General features: G+C 40.1%; 1 protein-coding gene across 1 annotated transcript in view; it reads right to left on the reverse strand.

Annotated features, from left to right (window-relative positions):
* sphkap (SPHK1 interactor, AKAP domain containing) overlaps positions 1–11,787 on the reverse strand; it is a 27,377-nt gene extending 15,590 nt beyond the window's left edge. Inside the window, exons 1-3 of the mRNA XM_026318575.2 lie at positions 11,753–11,787; positions 9,609–9,711; positions 8,223–8,333 (exon numbers count right to left, since the gene is read on the reverse strand). Coding sequence (XP_026174360.1) covers positions 8,223–8,333; positions 9,609–9,711; positions 11,753–11,787 — 249 coding nt within the window. The remainder of the gene's footprint in view (positions 1–8,222; positions 8,334–9,608; positions 9,712–11,752) is intronic.
* Between the last annotated feature and the right edge of the window lie 7,548 nt (positions 11,788–19,335).

Here is a 19,335-nt window from a genome sequence, read left to right on the forward strand (position 1 = left end):
CACTTGGGAGCAGCAGAAACAAGCTGTAAGAAATAACATTACAATTTAAGTCGACTTTAATAGCCAATTGTTGCTTATTAACACATCCAGCAAGCACAGAACATAATAGGCTTCATTTGGACTCATGTATCTGCCAACCGAAGTCTGAATCTGAGATCAGAATCAATATAAAAATTTAAATACTGGTGTCTTATCCAGTCAAGCGTCCTAAGTATGACTTTATGGGGCTGTACAACATTATGTTACCTTGCTTTCAACATCCTTTACATAAATGGTATTTTCTCATTCCATTAAGTTGTGTCCCAGCTGCAGCTACAGCAGAGATTTCGATGTCTCTCCAAGCTTTCTCGCATCACTAGGCGCTCAGCTCATGGAAATTTACAGCTGTGCTCAACATCAGCCTAGTCAACCAAAGTGAAACTCAGGGTGACGCTGACCACCTGTGCTAATGGACCTCTAGGACCAAACTGGCTTTAGAGGTGACCGGCAGCAACAGAGCAGGGCATGTTTTAGTTTTACCTTCAGAAAAACGTGAATGAGAAAAACGTGGAGGACTGACCAGGATATCTGCAAGCTAACACGAAGAGCATTCTAGGCAGTCTCTCTAAAGAGAAAACCATTTCATTCCTACACAGTGAGATAAAAAGGTTATATGCTGCTGTTTGTCCTGTCAGCAACTTTGGAAACAGTAATTTGATAGAAACAGTTCCAACTCAAGACATACTAGCATATAAACAACCCTATTACACTTTTATTTCACCAGCAGATGGAGTTTGGTCAGCTGTTGACAAAGACTGATCTGTAGAAGTGTAAGCTCGGTATCAGTGTTGTTGTTTGTAGGGATGGTAATAGTTAGTTAGTTTAGGAAATATTATGTCATTTTACTGCTCAGTTGATCCACAGAACAAATTCAACCACACTATGTTTGGTTGTTGTTGAAGGCAGAGTCTGTGTGTGTGTGTGTGTGTGTGTGTGTGTGTGTGTGTGTGTGTGTACAAAGTGCTTACAACGCAGGGAAACACACACATACACGGGTTCAATTATCCCAAATTATGTATAAAATCCTATTTGGCCTTGGCTACACAAAACTGTCAGCCAGGCAGAGTTCTTTCTTTCTACAACACACACACACACGCACACACACGCACACACACGCACGCACGCACGCACGCACGCACGCACGCACGCACGCACGCACGCACGCACGCACACACACACACACACACACACACACACACACACACACACACACACACACACACACACACACACAAATAGAGCTTATGCAGAGCCAAAGTTTCAATACAATACTATGCACCCAGACATGATCAATATAAGAAGCTATATTATAAACATTTGAGTCTCCTTTTGTCCATCAAAGCTTCATTTGTCCTTAGCAGCCACCCCTCTCTGCTCACTACTCTGATCCTCCCACACACAGCTGCTGCTGCTCATGCTCCTTCTGTCTCCTTTTTTTCTTTAACTGTGACTCTTTTTTTAAGTTAATACCAATATTATTAATATTATTTGCAGTTTTTCATGACATGAAACAAAATATTTTTATACTGCATATATAGTTCTTAATATTACTGTATGGTTGTTCTGTGTATGGTCAATTAAATAAATTGAAAGCATTATTGAAATACTGATTGGTTTGGGCAGCAGGTAGATCAGTAATATAAAATTAGAGCACCCCAGGCAGTGAGCTCATATATGAGCTTCTACCGGTAACTAAGCTCATTTACCTCTGTTACTATTATCATCCTCTGTCGCTATAACGCATCTGCTGAAAGTTACCATTTCCCACTCTACTAGTGCTTGCACTTATCTCTATGGCTGGAAACTGAAGCTATGATACATTGGAAGTTCAATTTAATACAAACAATATTTTGGGGGGAAACAACCTAAAGGCTCAATGACAGTGACAGTGACAACCATATTAATTTTATGATGGGACCCATAAGCTACACAGCTATGCAGGCGTCAAGACCAGACATGCTGGTGGTGACTGACAGTAAACAGCCTTATTTTGTGTTCATAAATGACAGTATATGCTGATAATATGGCAAACCATCAGCTGCTCATGAAGCATAATGGGAAAATATGATGACATTCCACCTGCTGCACACTGAGGTTGTCCAGGCTTCTGACTTCTGACTCAGCTGCGTCCTCTAGTAGTAAAATGTAGATACTCAAGGATGTACTGTACCATCCTTGAATACAGGTGTGAAAATGATCACACTGATCAATGATTGCTCCTTTCTATTGCTGTAAGACATAGGACATATGCAGCATAACGGGTAGTGAATATCAAACACACACCCACTTATCCACTCATACAATTAGTGTTTGTGAGTTGCTCAGCTTGGAGCCCGAGGCCACAGAGTGTGTTAAGATGCTCATGCTGTCCTGGTGCTTCTCACATTAACAGTATGGATATGATATGAAAAATATTCAAGGCAGTGGTTGTATGGTAGTTGCAGGAAGTATATACATTCCTGCATGGGTCAATAATTTTGTATATATATATTCATCAAAGTATCATGAATATATCAGTAACTAAGGACATAAATATTTGAATGTGCTCATATAAGAACAAAAAACTCCAAAGGACTATGATGAACAGCAGGTGACGAGCAGACGATTGGTAGACGCCTCTGAAATACATGAATTTTAATGTGTTGATTTCACATTTGGAGAAGTGCTAAGATGTGTTTTTGTCACGGTGTTTTTCACAATGTTTTAATGCTCAGTGTGATCATGAGAATATGAAATGAGATGTGTTTGAATAACTTAGCATCTTTGATTTAGGAAAGTACATGTAGACTCACTTACTACACTATTCATCCTGGTGCCATTTTATGGTGTTTATTTCAACAGAAGCTACTGTACTTTCCTCTTTCCCAGTGGATACTGCCTAACTGCATTTATTCAAGTACTTACCCTACATTACTGTACAATACAGTAATCAGAATCAGAATCGCCAGTTCACTAAGCTCTTTCTATGTACAAGAATTAAAATAAAGTTAAACTGTTTGTTTTTTATTAAACCTATTTTGCATCAAGAGATGGTTCTTTGACTCTGACAAAAAATGTTTTACTTCCAGTGGTGTTTCCCTGATTTGCAAACTTCTAACTGTAACTAGCTTAGTTAGTCCAGGGCTTCACATATTTTTTCCTCAACCTGCACTGTGAATGTTTGAATGATGTATTCAGCATGGGTGAGAAAAAAATTGTTATTATTGAAAATTGAATTTGTTCATAGTTGCAACTCTGCTGAAGCTCTGACCAAATTTTAACACAGATTTATACATAAATACAGGTTATTACATAGGGTGCACCAACAGCTAACCGACTGCCCTGGGGCCCCAGACGTCCACAGGCCTCAGTTGCACAGTGTGGTAATTACTTTGTGGCAACGTTATTAATTATAAATTTATTGATTAAAAAAATGCTACAACACAATTAAAAACTCAAATGCTGTGGTTAGGCTAAATACTGCATCATATTACTGCAGTGTTTCCAGCAGGAGACCTTTGATGCACATCTTAGCCCTCACTTTTTCTTTGTTTCCTGCACTACACTAACAACTGTACAGTAAAGGAAAAAAATGCTCAAAATATAAAACTTCCTCAGGACAAGCCTCTGCTTTATCTGACTTCTGAATCAGTTGATATTACTCATGCATGGTTTGTATTGCTAACTAGATTTTCCTAAAATTAACCAAAAATACTGTATGTCAAAAGAATTTGATAAGGGGGGTTGGACTAGGCCCTCTCACCTCCCTCTTGTGTTGTGGTCTCCAAGCAGAATCATCCAGTCTTGGCTGCACTATAGATGTTCCATTTTTCCACATTTTGTCCAAAGATACTCACTTTTAATAAAACGTAAGAAGCAGTACTACCCAGAAGAGGGCATCTACTTTTAAGAACCAAACTTTTAATTCAGACAACAACCTTGCAACACAGACTGTAGGCTCTCATAATGTCAGGAAGTAAATTGTGAAAAGGAGAGGTTCAGCTCTAAAAGGAAGGAGAACATTTCTCTTCCTGCTCTGATCCTGCTGTAAGTTAGTGCTCCTGCTGTGGCTAATGGCATATTTATTTTATTCTCCCTCTCCCTGTGCCAGGAAGGGACAGGTCAGGGCACAGCACACTACGTGAGTGTGAAGTGTTTGAATCTGGTGATGAATGGATCACTTTCCTCCTGGGAAAACAGGTCTCAAAGCAGGAAGACAGAGAGGGGAATGGACAGTGTTGGAGAGGGACACTGTAGGTTTACTTGTACTTCCCTGAATGGTTCTGATCAAAAAGCAGATTTTCTGCATTGACAAACTGGGCACGTTCTTACAAAATATATTGGATTCACTGACTTCTGCTTTCACCATTTTATTCTTATATGCAGGTTTTAAAAACATTCCCTCCTGGTTTGGTCTTTTTGTTCATCATATTGACTTTTATTGCTTCGTTTTCTTCTTTCTTTTCAGAATGTGTCAGTCAGTCTTAAATTAAAGTGCATACTCACATAAGCTGAATAAATACATCACTAAAAGGAAATGCAATATGTAAATAAGATACATAGGGATTAACTATTTGCTTCGTAAAAACAATATACATGTGTACATACAAGATTGCTCCTTGTATTAATATATATATATACATATATATGTATATATATATTAATACAAGGAGCAATATTCCTCATCATAATGCTCACTCTGTCAAATATCTCAGGGGTGTGATATAATTCAGTGTGACTATCAGAGCAACAAGACACTTCTCCGTAACTTCATGCATTAAAACATGAGTGAGCGATCAAAGGTGACAACATGATGCAGTCAGAGGTAGGTGATGGAGCGAAACGCACAAAATCCAGAGCATTCACATTTTATTTCATTTTTGGCCTTCCCTCCCTCACTCACTATTTTGGACTATTCCTGAATATGTAAACACTGAATCTTTTCTTGTAAACGTTTGCTAGAACACTCAACCTGATGGGCCATTTTGGGTTAATTTGGAATATCAAAAATTGATTCCTGAATAGCCAGCTTCTAGTAAAATGACAGCCATGATTTTTTAACACCCCCCCCCCCCCCCCCAAACTAATTGCTTTGCTCAATTAAAGCTAAAAAAAAAAGGCCAAGCCAAGAAAAACAAAACATCCTCTCTTCATTACCTGTGGTCTGTGTCTTTTTGTATAACCCTCCACTGACATAGTTTCCCGAGTTTGTGGATTTGTGGCTACTCCTCATTTTCTCTGGATCACTGTTCATTTTTTCACCCTGCTCTCTGTCTTTTCTCTCCTTCTCTCTGTTTTCCACACTCGGCCTTCTTTCTGCCTCCCTGAACAGTTCACGGCAGCACAGGAGAATTTATTTCACACCCAGCGTTATCAATTACAGGCTCCTGTTTGATTGATTGACCGTGTAAGCCACAGAAAAGCCGAATGGAGAACTGAGAGTCAAAGGAGCAATTTGTCACGTCCAAGTCCGAGAGCGATGCTGTGGGGAGGACAGGCCGCATCTGTTTGCACTTGCAATAAAGTTAACTTTGATTCATGCAAAACAGACGCAAAGTAAAGAAAACAAATAACTGTTTGCCCAAAATCTGCAAAGACAGAGCTGCTTTTGTTTTTACACTTCACAAGAGAACAATGAAGATCAAACTGTATGCATAATCCCAAAATCAGGTAGAGCGGGGGCTTGAGATGCCCACTACATACAGCATTTCAAGTGAAGAACAATAAGGAGGAAAACTAATGCGGTGCAATCTCCTGCATATTCTATAAAGAACTATTTCTGGGCAGAAATCCACCAAATGTTAATTGACTCCATAAACCTGTAATGGTAAACAAAATAAACAGACATTTTGCAAAGAACTCCCACAAAGTTGTTTGAGCTCTGGGTACATCTTGTCTGCGATAATACATCTGGTGCCTGAGGGTTTCAGGAACATTCAATTCAGTACTCGGCTGCTCACACTTGCAAAGTGCGACACGTGTGTGAGAACAGTTCTGTTTGCTGAATTACTGTTACCTTGGTAATCATTATCCAACACTTGAGGGCTGTTTTGGGGAGGAGTTTTGGAAAAAATGTCAAAACAATTTGTGTGTTAGTGGCATTAACTCTGCATAAAACAGGGCCGGAATTAAAAATAAGAAGTAGCTCTTGCTTAAGGTACAAATTTGTGGTGAGGACAAACTGCATCATTTAGCCAGAAACCCTAACCCTAAAGTTTGAAAACTCTTATGATAGTTGCAATTAAATCTGGTTCACGTTCATCAGCTCAGTGAGGTAAAGGTCATAGTGCTGCTCTAGATGTAGGACCAAGAAATTGCATGAGGGACACATACATGTAGAAAATATATATATATTTTTACTGATCTGATATTCAGACTTATTATAAGGCTATCACTGAGGTGTGGGGGAATATGTTATTAAAAAGATCTATTACAGGTACTTAATTTAAATGCCCACTAAGGACACTTAAGCAAGGTCAAAAAAAGCTGGTGGCTTTTAATCAGTGAGAGATATAAAACCTGAATTCATGGCCAAGTTGCAATTTTAAATGAATGAGTGATCAAAGACGAAGAATCAGCATTGGGTGACAAAGAGGATTAAGTCCTCAGCAGCTAAAAGGCTTTTTCTTTTTTTTGTCTATTCTCTTGACGTCTTCGCCTGATGTTTTTAGTAATCCAAACTCTGCGCCCAGAACATCCTCACTAAATGTCAAATTCTATAACAAATGTTTTGGAAAACAGAGATATTTGCATTGACGATTTTCTGCTTTTTTTCTTTTTAAATATCATTTCTTATTTGAAATCCATGTATGTGTTTTAAGTTCATTGTTGTCCCATTTGCCACTTTTTGATTCAAACTGTTTCTTATGCCCTGACACTGCCTGCTGTTGTACAACATGACAACCTTTAGGAAAATTACGCTGCAACCCTAATTTAATTTTGGCAAAATGTGTAAACCGTTGGTTGTTTGTTTAGTAAATACCATTCTAAAACATGTTAACCTAAACCCAGGTTGTTGTGGGTAAAAAGGTTGTATAATTTGTTGAATTTGTATGTATTAAGGCAAAACTGTGGAACAGCAAAATGAAACTGAATAGTTCATAATGTGAGAATGAAATTCCACTAACAGAAGAAAAAATAAGACTTTTCCATTTCATTTCAAGAATGGAAAACACAAACCAAATCCTTCTTTTCATTCACAGAACTGGCAACAATAAGCAATTGGAAAAATCAATTAAAATTTAGCATCAACACTGACTGGCAACATCAGAAGTAATAATATTTACAGATTTTTCATTTATGAACTAATCAATAGTCATTTAAGCTGATTATTCAATTGCATCATTGCATTGAGCATGTGAGCAAGGCGCTTTAAGAGTAACATAAGACCATGCTGAAAAGCAGTTTTATCTAGAAGATTCAACAGATGTGTGCCCTGTTGCACCTGTAGCTACAACCGTGATACCATAGTGGACTGACACACCCTTGAACTACATGTCTGCATCACTGCAGCAAGCTGAGAATTCAAAACACAATGGGTCAGCAAAAGCAGGAGTTTCATCTGCTGTTATGGCACTCTCTCAGCACCAACTACTGCAGTAGAGCTGCAAAGTGGCCGACTGTGAGAGACCACGATTACACTGGGAATATTACAGATATTCAGGTATATTTACATGTAACATCAGCTCTACCATTCCAAGTAACGTCATGCACAAGCTGTTGCTGCACATTACTGTAAAATCATTGATATTTCTGTTTTAATATCATATAAATTATATAATCAGTCAAAATGATGTGCAAATACAAAATGTATATTTCTGAACTGTAACTGTATGTAGATTTTTAGAGAAAAGTTGAATGAAGTGATATCTTACAGTTGCAATACTGTAGTCATGACAGCACTGCCATTTTGTCAACACATTACAATGCAAACAACAAATCAAAAACTGTCAAATACATAGCAGCAAATAAGCATCATCAATCTGCATGATCTCCATGCCTAAAAGACACTCAGTGGAGACGGACTACAGAGAGTAATATTTTTAGTTGCCCTCTGACATCTTTTTTTGCCTCACACTGTTACCTCACTTTCATTTGAGGCCCCAAACATGTCACCTGCAGCTTTAAGACTCTACACTAGAGATGGTCCATCTTTGTTGCCAAAAGCGTTGTGCATGTTTCATCATCCACAGTATGCTACTCACCATGAAGCAGCTGCCCTCTGTGTCTTCATCCAGCAGGCCCAGTCTGCAGAGAGCTTTCTCGTTCCTCAGCCAGTACTCCGACGAGTCCAGCACACTGTTACTGCCCAGCACCTGCAGCACACAGATAAACCCTGCTCAGGTACAGCTGCACTGAACGCAGGCACACACGGAACATATGAGTCCATACAAAAACCTGAGTCACCCATTCACTTTCATCTGCCAGTGGCATCAATTGAGCTTTCTCCAGAAGCTTTATTTCAGGAAACGTGTCCACGGCACAGAATCAATAACCTGTCAGCTAAAGAGACGCTGTGCATTATATATATGATGGTTACTGTCTCCTCCCTACAGTGACATTGAAGCCTTTAGGATGAAACCTATGCTGACTTTGTCAATGACAGACAAGGGTCTTGCTGACTGATTTTCTCATTTGTCACAGGCTATTGACTTTGCTGCTTTGATAATCACTAAATTAAATGCTAATTTATTTACAATTCATAGAAAAAAATAAACATTCCCCCAATTTATGATGATATATTTATATTTATTTCTTTAATTGTAAAGGAAAAAGGCAGACTGTTTCTATGTATAAAAGAACGATATTTCAAACAAGTGCAGGAAATAAAAGATTACATTTACATGCTATAAATATGATCATTCTTATGTAAATACTTTGACATGACAGACACTGCGTGCGTGTTGTTCATTCTCACTGTGTATTTTTAGTTACAATCATGCCCCCTTATGCTTGCACCCTCAGGAACAGACCATCTGTGCAGGCTCTCGGCCAGGTAAAGGTGACGTAGGCTCAGCTGATCTCACTGAGAGCGACTGTATTAAAGGTTGCACCGGTTAGGGCAGCTCGAGGCCCAAATTTAAGAGAGATGTCACCTTATGCCTCTACAGGACACTCCACAGGAAGTCAGTTGAGATCCTGAGTGGTAGGTTAATTAGGAACACACACACGGGCGAGTTTACCTGCACACGCACATATAGCAAGGCAGACACAAACACCAAAAGATCAACACACGTTAAACAAAAATTCAATCTAGCTTCCCCTCCAGCCTGCTGATCTGCACGGTTTCTCCTCCTGTGTCTGGCACTTTGAGATGATAAATCTACTGGGCTGATCTGAGGGCCTTATTACACAACCCCAGGGTGTCACTGGTACCCTGGAGGAGGAAATGAAAATCTGTTGCACTGTTGAAAACACACAAAAAGAGACTGAGGAGGAGACATGTGACACACAGGTGCACAGCCACATGAACAGAGAAAAAGACAAAAAGTGTTCGACAAGGGGTCATACATCAGACAGAGAGGGACACAGGTGGGCAGATACACACTTCCATCCCAACACAAACACACATGACACAGTCCTGTTTTTACCTTCTTACAGGCGCTGATGGACGAGGCCACGGTGCTGTCTGTGCTCCCTCCCTCCACCTCGACAGACTCCGAGCCTTCAAACATGGCAGACGACTGGAAGTTACTGCAAGGCAAAAAGGGCGCAGAGTTGACTTTGTCAGAGCAAGTTCTTGTCAAACGCTCAACACCTCCTTTTTTAAATAAGTCTGGGAACAGACTTATCTCTGGTCTGACGGAAACAGTCTATTGCCTGTCACGTTTGTTTGTACTGTACAGCTGTGGCACTCTTCCGACGAATTAGCCAGACAGCTATTGTCAGGCAGGAGAATTATTACACTGTTCTGAGCTCAGTACTTAAATCTTTCACTTAGATCATTCCCAGACTACCAAGGTCAGGGCAGCTGCTAATGCCCCATGTTGCACTTAAGAGAATTCACCCGTTTATGGCCAGCCAAGGTGACGGCTCTCATCATTTATTGAAGAGCGCAGAATATTGCATGTTGGCCTTTGGACATCAACACTTTCTTTAATCACAGTGTTATTTATGGGAAGTCATTGTAGTGAAAAAGTGTATTTAGGGAACACACTAAAAATACTCATGACACGTACTGTCTTTAGAGGGAATGCAAAGCTTCAGGCATGTTGGACTCATTACACAAAGTGCAGAAATGTGTGTTCAGGGGACCTTACAGCCAGTTTCCAATTTCTCTATAGGAAAACAAGTCAATATCAAACAGATACCCAAGGCAACAAAGCAAAGTCTAAAAAACTCTATGTCAAACCATTAAATTATGCTTTGATAGTAATGGTGACAGAAGATTAAAGCAGGGCAGAGAAACACAACATGTGACCTTCATTTGGTGCAATAAACAAACTTATTCACTAAACTGGAGTGATGGGAATGTCAGTCAGACTGGTCTAAAAACAACATAGCAAACTCAGAAATCCCAGGAAGGCATCATGATCCTCTGTGCATGCTTTCAGTGAGATAAGCCAAACTGAAGCTTATCTGGAATGGCATTAATGAGGATCAATTTAGGAAAATAAAGAGGTTGGGGATGCATATTTAAATAGGAGCAGCTGTTTTTTTCCTGTAATCCACATATTTCAAAACAAAAATTGCTCCATTTTGAACGCCTTAAGGGATCACACAACTGTATCTATATACAGTATGTTTGCTGTGAATGGCAGGACACGTTGAAAAAAATAAGTGGGTATGATGTGTTTTAAATAGGCTGCTGAATATACGCGCGCGCGCGCACACACACACACACACAGAGAGACAATGATTCTGCGGTGAATAATTGGATGCTTGCAGTAAACTGGCAGGGCACTGTAAAAAAAAAAATACAAATGATGAATAGTGGTTTAATAAAAAAATACTGCGTCTGTGGCGTGGATGCAAACGCTGCTCTGTGATTTGCGCGCATAAAATTGAGAAAGACCAGCGGCATAGATTTGTCACGCACGACCTCCTTTCTAATCTGTGCGCTTAACGACCTTTCCATCACGACACGGTGATGACTGACAGGATGCGCTCTCGTGCTCCCGGGGCCCCAGGTAGCCACCAGTCATCAACCTGATGTGAAGACACAATTAACCCCTGGAATGGGCTTTCAAGGACAGCTGGCCCCCCTGTTGTAATCTAGTGTGATTCTCCGGACCTTCTGTGACCAAAGCTGGTTAAAACCATCCCTAAGTGTGAAAATACACTTCTATCCCAGTCGCAACTGCTGTCCACTTTTCCTCACTGTCACACATTAGTGATGTTTCAGCCAAGAAGCTGAAACATCTTGTTACCTACACTGACAGTCTGCTGTGAAAGGCGCTTTACTGCAACACCCCGCATGGTTTTGGTGCGCTTTTTACACCAAACGCAACCTGCCACTTTGCACAGTCAGAAAACCACTACGCTTTGATCCAATACATCACAACAGATACGGCACATTGACGCTTCACACTCACTTTATTCCAGCGCTTTGGTAACGATGTCTAAAATACTACAAAGCCGGAATGGAGATGCTAGAAGAAAAAATGTAGGAGCACAATAAAAACATCTAAACCACCATTAAGTAGATGCACTTAATAAAAAATATCTGAATAAAAAGATGCGCTCATCGACATGTGGTTTTCTTATTTGATGGCATTAATAAGCAGTCTCTCACCTCGGCGTTTTCAGAAGGCACTTTGCGCCAGCCATTCTGTCAAAAAGCCAAACTGTCCTCAACCGGTGTGATTATTTCCTCCGTGGGGGGAGGAGGGCAGAGGGAGGGACAGCGGAGTGCCTCGACACGTTATTGTCCCCGGGACACTCTCCGGGAGAGATGAGCATCGCCGACCTATCAGTGAAGGAATCCCAGACTGTTTCAGCCCAACACTGGAGGATGAACTGAGCCCCACGGTATCATCACCATCATCAGCAGCGCAGCACCGCCTGCCCTCCGAGACCGTCCGCCAAGTGCAGGAGCCCCGCATGGATCAAACGTAATAGGCTGCACGACGCAGGCAGGGGCTTGGATATGGACAGTGCGCGCTTATGACGATGCACACGCATGTGTACAAAAAGAGGGACGCGCACACGTACGTAGTTGTTTTGCTACCAAAAGAGCATAAATCCAAGTTAAGCACTTACACTGTGAACAGGCCTTTTGTAAAGCTAAATTAAAAGCTAATACATTCATTTATTGAAGTTTGGTGACGGCAGACACGTGTGTGACAGTCGAAACGCACGCGCTTTGGAGAAAGTAGCTCTATGGGCAGCGACATGGTGAATTAATGTAGAATTCATGAAACCTAAAGAAATATCTCCCATCACTTCCCGGCCACTTGATCTGAAAGGAGGGAAAAGAAATCCAGGCTTTTATCTTTTACTCCTTTTCATTCTCATTTCATCCGCTGTCCCTCTTCTTACAGGAGGCCAGTGCACCTGCTCCTTCACCCTCAGTGATCACACAGAAAGAACCATACATGAGCACATTTCAGATGCTCCTTTTCCAGCAGGACAAGCAGTCCAGCAGTTCCTGTGTAGAGAATAACTTACATCTAGAGACTTTCACCGAGCAGCGTCATAGAAAAAGAATCTGCCTTTTTATTATGTACAAACAGGATCGTGCTCTGCAGACAGGCACCAAACATTTTAAAACATGGACACTGTTTACAAAGCTTGACTGATGCTGAGTTCATGAAGGCTGATACTGATTAAATATAACCTGGTTATTAGATTTTCTGGTGGGAAGCTTTAAACTTACTTATATTTTTTGTATGATCATATTTAAATGAAACTAAGACTAATTAGTTCTCCTTTTTCTGGTTGACGGTAAGGAATTGACATTGCCAGAATCTTAATGTGGATTAACTTATCAGAGCTAAGTGAATGAATAACATTTTCAAATATCCTCTCAAAAAACACACTTTTGATGTCTTAAAAGAAAGAGCTTTCATGGTTTCACTCACAATCCTCTGAACTCCGCGCTGCAAAATAGAAGAAATGCAAGAAGCCTAAAAACACACACACAAAATTCCCACTTGCCACTTGAGACGACCCTCATCTCCATTGTTTTCAGACTGTGAAAGTGCCTATAGAGCGTAATATCTCCATTCTCTGTACCTAATGGTGGGGGTAAATGTCTCTCCTTCATCCATTAGGGAGGTCACTAACAAAATTAGATGGGGGTAAAAGAAACCCTGACCTTCAGTTCTCTGTTATTCCGCTGAGACTGCGTCACAGGAGTGAGGTGATGGGAATGAAATGAAGAAAACGATGGATATTGAAGAGTATATAGAAAAGCACGGGTGCTGCAGAGGCTGTGAATGTGAATATGAAAGAGAGTGATGGTTTCGTGGATGACTATGGTAACCAAAGTGCATGTCTTCACTCTCCAGAAAGGATCAGGTATGTGTAAGGAAATGCTTATTTCCCATCTGCCACCAAGAAGATGGATTTTTACTACATTTATCAGCTACCATGTATTTTGCCCCCCTCTAGATACCATTAGCTTTCATTCAACTCCTAACAATATCAAATCTCAATTTCTGTGATGGCCAGGTTGGTGTAGAAACGCAACCCACAGGGAAACGTGTTGACAATTGCTTGTTATTGCCTAATAAAACATTAGGCAAATAAATGAAACACCTTTCACATGCATATATATTTGACCATTCTCATTTAATAAATACATCCGCAAAGTCCTCATACGAACTTGACTGGCTCAGCCAGTTTCACCCACATCTCTTATTACAGATTCTGATATGAACAGCAAAAGTTGTGCATTAGCAGTTCTCACCACTGGTAATGTCCTAATGTAAGTCTAGCACCTAATTTCATGCTTCTCAGTCTAAGAAAAGTTTTTTTCAGCAGAATATTTTCTAAAAATGATTACGAGTCAGTGCTAAGAGAGCCAAATCTAATCTTTAACATGGAGCTAATGGAAAGACAAATACAAAGTTTAACATTTTAAAAACACAAGGGCACAGAGAAGTAACAGTGATGTATCAAGGTTTTCTGTTTTTTAGACAAACTGAAATGTCCTTACCCTCTCTTATCTATTTTTCTCTGAGGCTGTGAGTATAAATACATAAACCTCCTTCAGTGCATCTCATTTATGTGTGCACCCTGCGATGTATGTACATCTGACATATGTTTACAACTTTGGACGATAATGGAAATTTTATAACATATACTTGAAAAGCTAAAGAAAAAAAAACACGTAAAACGACTCACATTATATGTGAAAACTTGTATGTACAAGTTACAGGTGGTCTATTCTTATTATATATAGTATAGTAGTGATTATATAGTATTAGAGCTGGAAAGTATTTAGGTTTTTTTCACAAGAGAAACACCCAGATCATTTCTCAGATGTTGCTGTTTGGTTGTGTGCATGACCTTAAAAAGGTGACCCAAATAAAATACCACAATCCCCTCTGTCGCCTGCACTGTCTAAATATAGATATAAGATAAGAGCAGGATAACCAGAAAGCCACAGATTTTGATGGGGATATGTGTTGGCTATAATCTTTGCATCCCAAATCAGTTGCATGGTGATATTTTTTTAGGTTTTAGATGGATATGGTTAATGTATGTAGACATAAACATAGATCATAAATGATTTTGCACAATGTGTTTTAGTATAGTTATCGCTTACATCAAAACCAGCTGTTGCCTACTTGCCCTTACTTATCAGCCCATACAGTATCTAAATTTAGAGGAAATGCTGAGCTACAAGAAGAATACATGATTATATGAACCCTGACAGGTCACTGAACCGCTGATTTTGAGCATGTGCCTGGGACTGAAACAGACACACATCCCATCACACACAGCATGCTTGAGGCCAAGTGCTTGTTTAATTATCCAGCAGCATCTGAAACATCCTTTCTGATGGCTGAATTAGAGGAGACTGCTTCTCTAGAGCTCATTTTGTTCCATCCTTTGTCACTTTTGTGTGTACATGTTAATGTCAGGTATTAAATGACTGCAATATCAGCACTAACAGGTATGAAGGACAGACAAACCAAAAAAGGAGTGTCCCCCCTACCTGCAGCTTCTTCTAGCCTTTGCTTTCAATAAAAAAAAGTGTCCTCACACTGTGTGTGGCAGTCATGCATTTAGCATTCAGACTCAGCAAGCAGGGTATTGATGGTTGTGGAGATTTCAACATTGAATCATTCCAGCAAAAGATCACAGGGCCTCAAACTGGTTTGAAACCATTTTAAACAGTCGCATAGCAACAGTGAGTGAGTTTTTGTCTTTTTTCAAAGGAGCCAAGAACTGATAAACAACCAGTAAGAACGAACCAAGAAGCACTTCAGCATAAAGCAGCTGAATGTTGAAGCATAGATGCTGAATACCCCACACCAACAGGAGTCAAACTTCACTGATGTTCAGTCTGACAACACACACACACACACACACACACACACACACACACGCACGCACGCACGCACGCACACACACGCGCACACACACACACACACACACACACACACACACTCTTTCCACACTCCCTAATCCAGATTGCACATTCAAATTAAAAGATGGAGGGACAAACTAAAGTGGAGATGAAAGTGCAGACTGCTCTCATCAACAGAGAGAAGACATCTGAGGGAGCTGGGAGTAGAACCCAAACAAAGAATTAGCTGGAGTGCAGGCTCTCTTACTGTCAAAAACCTTGTCACAGTGGGGCTATTTTTAATTTAGTTACTGACTGCAAAACAGAAACACATCACGTGAGAGAAGGAAAGTGAAGGACATATAATGATGAACATGAGCAGGCGTGGCACAAAAAGGTATTTTTAGAACATCAGGAGTACAAAGAGTTTAACCGTGCACTTGTGCAGTCCTTTAGGTTCACAGACAGGAAATAAGTAAGGCTCTTATTTATATATATATATATATATATATATATGAAAATAAATCATGTGTGTTTGGTACTTTACCTCTGCTTCGATGTCTGGATAAAACAGACCTCAGTCACAATTTTATATTTATTTTGTTGTGCTGTCAAGTGAATATGGGCTGATAAATATATGACAAATTGTAAAATTAGGCAACTTTTTAGAATTGAAGAAAATACACTAGATCAAATACGAATACGTTAAGATGAGATGCCCACTAAAAAAGAAGCTAAGGTAAGCTCAATGTTGTCAAACAGCAAGAAGTCTGTAATGTTCTGTGCATGAGAATAAAACCAAAGGAATATTGTGTTTGGGTATGGTGAGGACATTCCTGTGCTCTGGCAGGCATTAGGTTAAAGTGTCCACTGCATTGACGTTAAGCCACAATTTGCCTCAGTCAGGAAGTGTTTGAGAAGTAGGTAAGAGCATCGCACTTGATTTCAGAATAGAGCTGACATATTACGGGACTTTACATTTCTGCTGCAATCTATATCAAAGCCCTGATTATTGCTTGTGTCATTACTGTCGGCCTATGCATTTTTAATGCTTTTACATATGTACGCAGTTATTAGTACAAGTCAATACTCATTTTGTCTGTCAACAATGCTGCCATTAAAATAAAAGTATAAGGATAAAAGTATTCCACCAATTTAAAATAGCTGTCAGACTCACAATGGAACAAAAAAGTACCAAAATTAATGCTGCAGAACCAGAAATATTTCTATCTTCCTACATTGGCACCTACATTACCCAGAAATTCAACTTGACTACAGAGCGTTCAGGTCAGAGATTCAGGTGTCCTAAGTTAGTAGCAACTAATGTGGGGTTAGACTGCTATCTCCAAACAGAGCTCAGCAGTTGCAGAGATCTGGGGTACATCCAAATTCCCCCCAAAAAATCCTTCCTTCCTCATTGCTTGACCTAGAAGTCGTTATTCCTGCTCTGAGGAGCAATGAAGCTGCCTAGAGAGCACATGAGTGAGGAAACAAGAGGTCATCCTTTGTGGAAGTCTTTTATGGACCGACATACCCCTTTATTGGAAGCAATTAGTTACTGGACACTTCAAATAAAGGACATAAAATCATGTTTCCCTCCTCCCGCTCACATAATACAAGGGCAGCACTAAGATGCAAAGGAGAAGACGCAAGAGAAACATGGATGCAATTAAGAGAATTGAGATGGACCCTTGGTAAGCACACTTCTTTCTGACTCCACACCCCCAGATTTATTTTTTCCTTTGACAAACTTGTAGTTTTCTCCCCCATCCATCTCAGCTGACATTGCTTGAGGCAGTTTCAGGCTTCACACAGCTTCCCCCTGGAGCCACAAAAGGCTTCGCTTTTTTTCTACATGTGCAGTAGTATTTCCTAAGACCTGTAAAAAGAATTTAAGGTGTCAAAATTTGTGGAATTGCCCTTTCAGCCATGCAGTATATATATCATTACACAGCTGGTAGCTCCCAGTCCCTCCATAAACAATTTATACCTGACATTATAGTCATACATTTTAACAGAGCTGAGAACATACTGCTAGAATCATGCACTAATAGTTCTCGTATTATTCTGTGTTTAAATATGAATATATCTAGACACAGCCTCACTGTTTTCCATCTGCTGTGACATTTTAATATTGTGTTATGGTACAATAAAGTGGGGGCTGGGGTGAGGTGGGGAGGATGGCAGATGTAATCTTAAGCTTACATCTGCCATCGAAAAGGCAGATGATGGATGAAGTAGAACATGGTGGAAGCAGAGCGTAGTGCAGCGCACAGGGAGACAGGATGATCAGGATGGATGGAGGGTTTGAGGGCAGGATAGTGGAGTGTGGTGCAGGAGGGATGGATGAAGGCTGGTGAGGTTGTCAGGTGAGGTGGGGATAGTTGCACTGTACTAGTGTAGGAGTTAGGGCTGGTGGTGACAGATTGTGGTTCTGGTGTGCTGGAAAGGTGCCTGCAGGTTGGAGCCAGACACAGCCAGTGGCCTTATTTGAGCCAAATCAGTGCCAAGCCTGCTGGGTAATGGCATAATAAGTTGTGCTTAACACTGATGGGAACATCAGTACAAACATTTCATTAATTTAGGCTCAGTGGAGCAAGGATTTGTACACAATGTAATGTACAGAATCCAGATCACATAATATCTTCTTGTGGTTTATTATCAAGTATTTGACTATAGCATTACTGTAGTCAGAGTCAAGACTTCACTGTCAGTTCACTAAGCTCCAAAGCTCATTGAAAACCTGAGCAGGCAGTTGAATTGATTTCCTGAAGACTCAGTATAATCTCTCCCTCTTTATCTGAATATCACTGCCTCTGTCCCTGTCGTTACAGCCTCACTCTTCCTTCTTTTCTATTTTGAATGTGAATCTTTCTTTCATCCTTTCCATCACTGTGGTCTTCCTTGGTGGTTGATTAGTGTCTGTCTACACTAATCTTCCAAACATGGCAGAGAAATGGCCTCCACTTTTTTTTAGACCAGGTAATCTTGCAGGTTGAAAAACAAATGCTGATTGAACACACACATGAAATTAACACACCAATTGTAGCCATCAATTTGATCTGCTGGTCTTATGATTTGATGTTAAGAATAAGGTGTTGACAATAATTACTAAAAACAGTCTAAAACCTGCAATAAAACATTCCTTCAATATTTAATTCCCTTTTAAATTTTGCAAAAATAATGTAGCCTGCTATTTAGTTCTACTTCTAGTCATTTAAAACTCTCTGCGTGTCAATCAGACAGAAAAGGCTGCTCAAAGAAAATTCATTCTCTATGAAGACCAAACAGAAATGCAATAACACTGCTTTTATAAAACATGTTTCTGTTATTCTGTCCCCCTAAATACCTTTGTCTAATGTAGCACCGTATGGCACCGACTGACAAATGGTAATGAATTTGAAATAGCGCCTCTCAGACTCAGTCTCAAGAGCTAAACAGTGAGAATGAGCAAAAGGGACTTGATTTCTTGGTTAATTTTTAATCAGCAGGCACTGAGGGTGCAAAGCTGTTCAGTCATTATTGGTCTGACTTCGCTGTAAGGCACATACGTCAGCAGCCATTGGCTGTATGCATACAAACAGAAGAGGAAACACCGCCAACATCAGGAGAGAATGTAATTATCATTCACAATTAACATGGAGAACAAATGGACTACCAGGTGGTTTGACTCCACTGTTCAATTACTGCTTCTCACTGGCAACAGACTCAGCGAAGGTCAAGGCTGTGCCATAATTATGGAGCACTATGCACTGTAACAGGAGTGAGGATTGTGAAGAGACTAAGGGCTGTCTTTAAAAGGTTAACTATGCCATCTGTGGTAGTGTTTAATAAGCAGAGTAAAGAAGACATTGTTT

This window comes from Mastacembelus armatus, chromosome 13 (genome assembly GCF_900324485.2).
Source record: "Mastacembelus armatus chromosome 13, fMasArm1.2, whole genome shotgun sequence".
In the NCBI taxonomy this organism is placed as follows: Eukaryota; Metazoa; Chordata; class Actinopteri; order Synbranchiformes; family Mastacembelidae; genus Mastacembelus; species Mastacembelus armatus.